Source organism: Pinus tabuliformis, chromosome J (genome assembly GCF_031772625.1).
Source record: "Pinus tabuliformis cultivar Carrire ecotype Pingquan chromosome J, CPIR1, whole genome shotgun sequence".
Lineage (NCBI taxonomy): Eukaryota > Viridiplantae > Streptophyta > Pinopsida > Pinales > Pinaceae > Pinus > Pinus tabuliformis.
Window position 1 is genome coordinate 1074473578 of NC_142295.1, and position 7894 is coordinate 1074481471.

General features: G+C 35.3%; 1 protein-coding gene across 1 annotated transcript; it reads right to left on the reverse strand.

The window, feature by feature from the left end:
* Window positions 1-740: 740 nt before the first annotated feature.
* LOC149230673 (large ribosomal subunit protein eL31-like) lies at window positions 741-1441 on the reverse strand. Its single transcript, XM_089376121.1, has 2 exons — window positions 1285-1441; window positions 741-1070 (listed from the first exon to the last, which is right to left on the reverse strand). Exons 1-2 carry the CDS (start codon window positions 1365-1367, stop codon window positions 791-793), a joined length of 363 nt encoding a protein of 120 aa, XP_089232247.1. The 5' UTR covers window positions 1368-1441; the 3' UTR covers window positions 741-790.
* Window positions 1442-7894: the final 6453 nt, after the last annotated feature.

The window sequence follows — 7894 nt, forward strand, 5'->3', positions numbered from 1 at the left end:
TTGAGAGAGTTTGAAATATGAACAGATAAATGAATGAGAATTAAAAACTGGGTATGAGGATTTCTACTTTCAAGGTCCCCTCCATTTAGGTGTTTCTTGGTGGAAGTTTCACTCCAAAGGCAGTTTGAAGACAAACATCACCCGGGCGAGTTTAACCATGGAATAAGCTAATTTTGTATTACGCATTTGACCATGTATCTAATGAAAAATATAATGGGTATGACATTCAGGAAAAATATTATAAGGTTCTTTATTAATAAAACTGGCCAAATCCAAAAAATACACAGATATACAGCGCAATGACTGGGCTGGTTAAAATGTTGTAAATTAATATAATGGAATAAACATTGGCTGCTTTAAAAATGTAAATTAACAAAGAAGACATAACTATAGTTAATATAGAAGGAATGAACATTGGCTACTTCAGACTAGTAAGAGACAAACATGGTTTCATTGGCAAAAAGTAAATCTTGATCAAGCAGATCAGAGTTTATTGAGGATCAACGGACCAACCATATGCACTAATCCTGCTAAATGAATAATTCTTCGTGATCTTAGATGAAGGATTTGAATCTAGGAATGACCTTTAAGTAATATGCAGACCGGTTAATCCTAACATTTCCGATACCTGTAAACAAATAACCTATTTCTTCATCAATGTAAACAAAAACAAACCCATGTCCTTCAAAATTGATGGGTTGGATCATTATATGCCTTCGCGGAATCATAACCCTCCGAGGAAAATAAGAAAGCCTCTATTATTTTCCAACATAAAATGTTCTGAGATACATCAATCTTCTTCCTCAATAATCTTAGTCCCCAAGCCAGTGAGCCCTTCAGGAGGCACCTCGGCCACCGTAACAATCGAATAGAGCTCTTCCTTGGCATCTTCTTCATCGTTCCGTTTCCTAGAGATTCGAACCCTCATTCTTCTGGGCACGCTCCTGATGCCCCTGCTCCACACAGCCTTGTTCAGCTTCACGTCAAGCCTCACGTCAGAAGTTCCCATGGCCTTCTGGGCAAAATTCCTGATCTCTTTAACGGCCTTTGGGGCCATTTTTTTAAAAGTACTGCACAAAACAAGCCCGCGAATGAATTCCCAAAAAAATCGAAACTTTCTCAACCCTACACCTACTTGAAAAATTTTCAAATGAGTGCGAGGATCACGAAACTTTCTAAGATGGTTGTGAGAAAATTTATGTGAAAAATCAAAACCATAAACGGGCCGAACGAGATAAATGTCACATGCGAAGACATGTTGATGACTTTTGGTGTTTGATCTACCTCCCATGGAGGCGCCTGTGAAGATTGATAGTGTACTCCCTCGTCACCACGTCGTTCCTGCGGCTCTTGCCCTTCTCCACCATCGCGGCAGCTGCTCGGTTCCTCTTCCCCAAATCTTCTTTTGCTTCGACTCTGCTCTCGGGGTTTTTCGTTTCCAAAAATCTTAACGAAGGTCAAAAATAAACTTCGTTAAAAATAAATAGCAGTGTAAATTTTATTATTATTGAGTGTCTAGGGTTTCCGGTACCATATTTTACTATCATTTTCACATATTGGTGAAAAGAAACGCGTGTTAGTGTGGCTGAAAGTTGTACGAATGGCTAGATAGGGCGGGGCCGTGAGCGAGCCATGGTAACGATGGGTGGTAACGATGGGTGAAAGAGACTTCCATATTGTGCATGCTTACGTGGCAGGTGGTGAATTTAAAATAGTGTCCTGAGGTAAAACCTTACTATAAAAAAACTTTTCCCTTAGTTAGTGTGAAAATTATACAATCAGTGATTTTTTCTTATTAGAATTTTTTAACATCAGTTTTTTGGCATTGTCTTTTCAGTGAGGGTTCTCTTAGAAGGTTGAGTCAGGTTATCATTAATTTGAATCCATTGTTAGAAAGTTGAGTCAAGTTATCATTAATTTGAATAATAAGAGGATTGAATTGCAAAAGGCAAAAAGCATGGAAGTTGGTCCCATAGACTATATCTTGGCATTGTCTTCTCAGTGAGGGCACTCTTAGAAGGTTGAGTCAAGTTATCATTAATTTGAATCCATTGTTAGAAAGTTGAGTCAAGATATCATTAATTTGAATTTACATGGAGTTCTTCTGCTGACAAAGAACTAAAAGAATCATAAGAAGACTCATCTATTTGGTGTTGCTGGGCTTCTTTGATTGTGACATTGGGGCAGCGTTCTATACAGTGAGCATGAGAGCCGCATTTCATGCACACTATTGGTCTTCTTCCTTCTTGCTTTACTTGCTTGTTTCTTTGGGCAAAGGCTTGGGATTTCTTGCCTTTGTTTAGCTTTGACTCTTCGCCTTCTGGACATCTGGAGGAAGTGTGTCCAACTTTTCCACATAACCAGCGAGTAATTTTATTCCATTTCTCCTGCTTAGTGGTGTGTAGGTGAATATCTGAGGGATTATAATAGTGTGTTCTGGGAACATACTTATAATACCCTTTCTTTGTTCTGGAGGCTTGGCCTTGCTTCGGCATGTCAATCGTTTGTCTAATTTGGCCGACACTCATGTTATCTATATTCCATTCTCTGTGGGAATCTGGGAAAAATGTATGTGCTTTAGGAAGTTTTCATTTTCCTTCTATGTCAGGTGCTAGATATCTGGTGAACCTATGTTCAAGAGGTTCATATGTAGGAAGGATCTGAGTATCCTGATTTTTGTGTTCTTTCTCTGTGTCTATTTCTTCATCCTTAAATAAAGATGCAATAGTGATCTTTGGTGTAGCCTCAGATTATGATGATGTGGCTACCTCTTTAGGAAAATCCCCATCATTTGTAATGTGTGGTTTGTTGAAGCTTAGTCTAGGTTTGCAAATATTGTAGTGGTTGTTGATCAGTGCGGATGATGGGTTGATTACCCATTTTATATACTTCCATCTCTAGATATCTTGAACTAGAGCCTATAGTTACCTATGATATGTAAAGTAGTTCAAGTATCCACCATGAAACATTTCATTATGATAACCAATTGCCTAAATTCCTTACTTCAAGATTGATCCCATGGCATATCCACTTGCATGTGTCTCCACGTTAAAGGGGTTCTAAAAATTAGGTTATAAATAATGTTTCTTGAATAATATTTCGTTTCAACTCTTCAAAACTTTATGTCAATGCACTCCCCATTGGAAACTCTTGTTGCTAGTTAGGATGGCATGGAGTGGTGCCACCACAACTAGAAATAATACTATAAAGTTTTGTATGTACCATGCTACCCAAATAAATCACCTAACTTTAGTGACATTAGTAGGATTTGGCCACTTTAGGGTGGTATCCATATTCATGGGATTTATGTTGAGTTCCCCTCCACGATAATCACATACCCTAGATACACTAATGATTACTAACCCAATTCACATTTCTTAATGTTTGCTAGTAATTGATTCCTTTTCAAAGCCTCTAACATGTGCATCAAATGTGATATATGATATTCTTAACTATAGATATAAACCAAGATATCATCTATGTACACTATTACAAATTAATCTAGAAAAGGACACAATACATCATTCATCAATTGCATAAATGCAGTTGGTGCATTACATCAACCAAAAGGACTTACCATCCATTCACATAGACCTTTACTTGTATTGAAGGTATTTTTTTATATGTATTATTCTTTAGCTTTTACTTGGTGTTATATGAATTTGAGATCCAACTTGGTGAAGTACTTAGCAAGCTACAACTAATCTAATAAGTCATGAATCATGGGAAAAGGGTATCAATTATTTAGGGTGATCTTATTTGAATATTTATAGTCAATACACATTCTCCAAGTCCCATTCTTCTTAGGTATTATAATGATAGGAGAACTATAAAGTTAGGTGTTTGGTCAAACTAGTACTTGCTTCAATAGCTCCTTGTTTCTTCACTTCATATCCTTTCAGTATGGACTAGCTATACAACCCATTAACTAGCAGTTGGGAGTCAAGAAACAAATATATTGCATGATCCACTTTTCTCTTGGGTGGAAACTATTTAGGCTCCTAAAACACTTCTTTATAGACCTGCAACAACTTCTCCAACTACTGTTTATGCTCTTTAGTATATCCCTTTAGAGATGTGTTTACTTTGACCGATTCATCCCCTCACTAGTTCTCTCTTAAGAAGAGTAAGAAAACTTTCGTACTAAACTTTATCAATTTCTTGGTCTATTTAGAAATTAACAAAGAGATATTGAATTTATATTTGTGATCATTAATGATAAAGGACTTCACATGCTTGATCTCATAGTACTAGTTTTATCTTGTGATGAAGATCTCATCAATCCAATACATGTGGGGGATTCCAAACATTGCACCACATACATCAAATATCATTATGTATACTTCCACTTCACCCATATAGTTTTCAATTAAGGAAAATTTGATCTCCTCAAGATTTTTTCTCTCCAATACATGCATGGGCTTATAAACATTGCACCACATACATCAAGTAGCACTATGTATACCTCCACTTCATCCATATACTTCACACTAATGAAGAATTTTACATTACATTTCTTGGTGACCTTGAGCCTTGCATGATTATTTACTCATCCCAATGGATATGGGTATGGTCAAGGACTTCCAATCCGTGCTTATTGACCAAATCTTTTGCCATGGGTTGCCTTGTGATTTGGAATCAAATAGAACATCCACCTTCGTATCCTTGACTTAGATCCTAATATGGAAGAATTTTCTCATCTACTTCTCTTCCTTGGGTTGGAGGATACTTAGATTCATCTCATTCTATGAATCTACATTGTAGTGAAGACAATATTCACATCAACATCTAGGCTACTATCTACTTTGTTGCTTGAGTCCATGACTAATATCTTCTTCTTTTTGGCACCTTTCTTGTGGTTCTTTTTATTAATCTCTAAATGTAGATTTAAACACTTATCTTCAATGTGACCCCTGATATCACAATGGTTATAGCGGTCATTTGGATCTTTGGAATAATGTGTATTGCTTATTATCTTCTTTTCCTTTCCTTTCCACTTCTTCTTTCCCTCCTTGGGAACATCTCGATGGGATTTTTACTTTAAATCACTTAGTTTTCCTTTATTCTTATCCATATTCTCAAGATACTATGCTTGCACATAGGCCACATCAATTTTCCTAGATTTAAAGAGCATCACTTACCTCCATAAATAACTATGTAGACCACCTCTATACTTGAGGAGTACATATGGGTTGTTAATGAATATAACCAACATGATGGCCATTTTTTTGAACTAAGTTGTGTACTCTTACACATTGTCAAGCCCTTGCTTCTTCTATAAGTAATGCCAACACATCCATTGGTCCTCTTCATACCAAATTTTGTAGATTGGGGACTTAATGATGGTTTTAAACACCTCTCACTTTGTTACTAGTGAATGGCTCTATACTCTATGATTTTTTATCTGAATCTTACAAGGGTGTATAGTCTAAGTTTCGATGTGTAAGTCCTAAAGTCATTTTTATGTAAAATGGAACTTGATAGATATCTAATTGATGTAGTCAAGCCTTATCAAATTTCAATTCATCAACAAGAGACCTTGCAAGAAGGCAATCAAAATAGAGTGAAGGTCGTGAAGGAAAGGTCCCAAAATTGGCTTTGTTGCATATAATGGTTATTTTTAAAGAAATCCTTCTTCTCCAACTCTCTCTTTTTTATATTTTTATGGTGAAAATTCATTTAATGTATTTTCATCAATGTTCTTATGATTATACTTGTATGTTTTCTCTCCTCTTCTCTCAACATTCAAGCCTTCTAGATCTTATCCCCCAAGATTCATATCATTCCACCAATCTTGGGCATAAACCTCTAACATCAGTGGATCAAATGAAGTATTTTCCTCTTCTTCTATGTTATTAACAATGAAATAAAATTCTAATTTTTGCAACCATTGATTCAAATTAACAACATCAATATTGCCTTGGCATGGTTTCTTGTCCACTTTCTCTTCCACTTTAAATCGAGATTGGGAAGAAGTGATGACATTAGAACTTGGTCTCTCTTTCTTAGAATACTTTTTCAACTCCTTTTCTAGGTCTTGATTGTCTCCAGATTTCTCATCTAATTCAATTGTTGAGTTAGAGCTACTAAACTCCCTATAAGGTCCAAACTTATTCTCTAGAGGTACCATGAGGATGGCCACGTTGAAGGAGATGTTAGTGACTTGTGATTCTATCTTTTGAAATTTCTCCTCTAACTAATCTTATGGATTATTATTAATTTACTAATATACCATGGCTAGGGTTTTAAAAATTATTTCTTATGCCACTTATTTATTCTTGTAACTCCCATAAAAATCCCAAAGCAAGTTACTTTTATACCAATATGATATGTAAACTTCCTTGGATATTCCATTGGAACACTTTATCACAATAGATCTTACAATAATATGAAATCTCTTGCAATGTTCTACTTTAGGTCAATGTTTAATATTAGTAGCTTAATGCATGAAAATACTAAAATAATTAAAATTGAAATGAAAGAAGCTAAGAAAATAACACACCATCCACAAAATGAACACAAGATGTACCTTAGGAAAACCCAACATGGTATTAACCTAGCTAGAAAGTGAGTCCTATGTTTTATTGTCTTCTCAATTATGAAATGAAAATACAAAGAAAGGGACACTCACTATGGAGATCCCATCGATACTCTAGCCAATATGGCCATTAGAGGATCTTCTACTTCCTTTATTGTAGTGAAATGTCCCACTCCTAGATACTCTACTCAACAATTGGACAATAGTCAATATAATAAGAATAGCATTCCCTCCTTTCCTAGTGGTATGGTATTTAACATAGTCTAGTAATTTTTTAGGGTTAAGGTTAGGTTTTTTACATGCCTCAACTCTTAATTAGGGTTAAGGTTTTAGATCCTACAAAATATTCTTAAAATTATACATGTGTGTTGATGTGGCATCCATTTGATATTATGGTGGTTAATAAGATACCTCAACTTGTGGGAGGCATAAATTCCACATATGAACTCCAATTAAGGTTATTTTCATGCCATTAGAAAGCTCTTGATGTATAGAACACCATTAATGAAAAAATTGTTTGCAATTCTTTTACCCTAAAAATGATTGTTTAAGGCCTCAAATAGGCTTTGAAAGGTTCTACACCTCAAACCACCAAAATTAGACTTGCCCCTAAAATAAGCCTTACAAGCCAATAGCTCCAATGTTTCCACCTAGAATGTACCAAAACAGATGAAAAGGTATACACTGATCTATTTTTATTATTGTGTGAAGATATCATATGCCATAGAGAATTATTATGTTGTAGTGACAAATCCTTTATCAATCTTCCTAGATCTAGTTGAGAGTTGCATGTGATTTATTTATAGATCCAAACATTTATTTAGATTATTTAGTGAAGAGAACAATGATTGATTGATGGTGAAATCAAACTATAACCAAAGGTGAGAGCAGTGTTACATCATGGTGTTTCATGCACATAATGCAAATGTGGGGTACTATTGTTATAGATTATTATGAAATCCATGGAGACTGGCTCTGAAATTGCAAACCATAACATGGTACTTAGTAAGTTTAATAAGAGCATCATCTGTTTAGTTGGGAATGGACCTACAAGTAGAGAATTCCATTATTGCTGAATTCTTATGGGATGCATGATAGTTTGCATGTTGAGCAAGTTGGGCTACAACTAGATAAGGGTAGTTATAGGTAATGTTTAGCCTATTAAAGATATGGGAACGAGGCAATTGTCATCATTATTAAAATAGTAGTCCAAGGAAAGAGATCCACATGATATTGATATCTCCAAATGCTACCCAATTGTAATGTGGATCTATGTGTTTATGTGAGAATTTTCTTAAGCAAAAGTTTATGAAGGGCTTGATAGTGCGAGAAACTTTTGTTTGTAATTTCTTAAGT

Coding starts and splice junctions, on each gene's coding strand:
- LOC149230673 (XM_089376121.1), bottom strand. CDS start 1,367: ATGGTGGAGAAGGGCAAGAGCCGCAGGAACGACGTGGTGACGAGGGAG. Junction 1,071..1,284: donor CACAGGCGCCTCCATGGGAG/GTAGATCAAACA, acceptor TGTTTTGTGCAG/TACTTTTAAAAAAATGGCCC.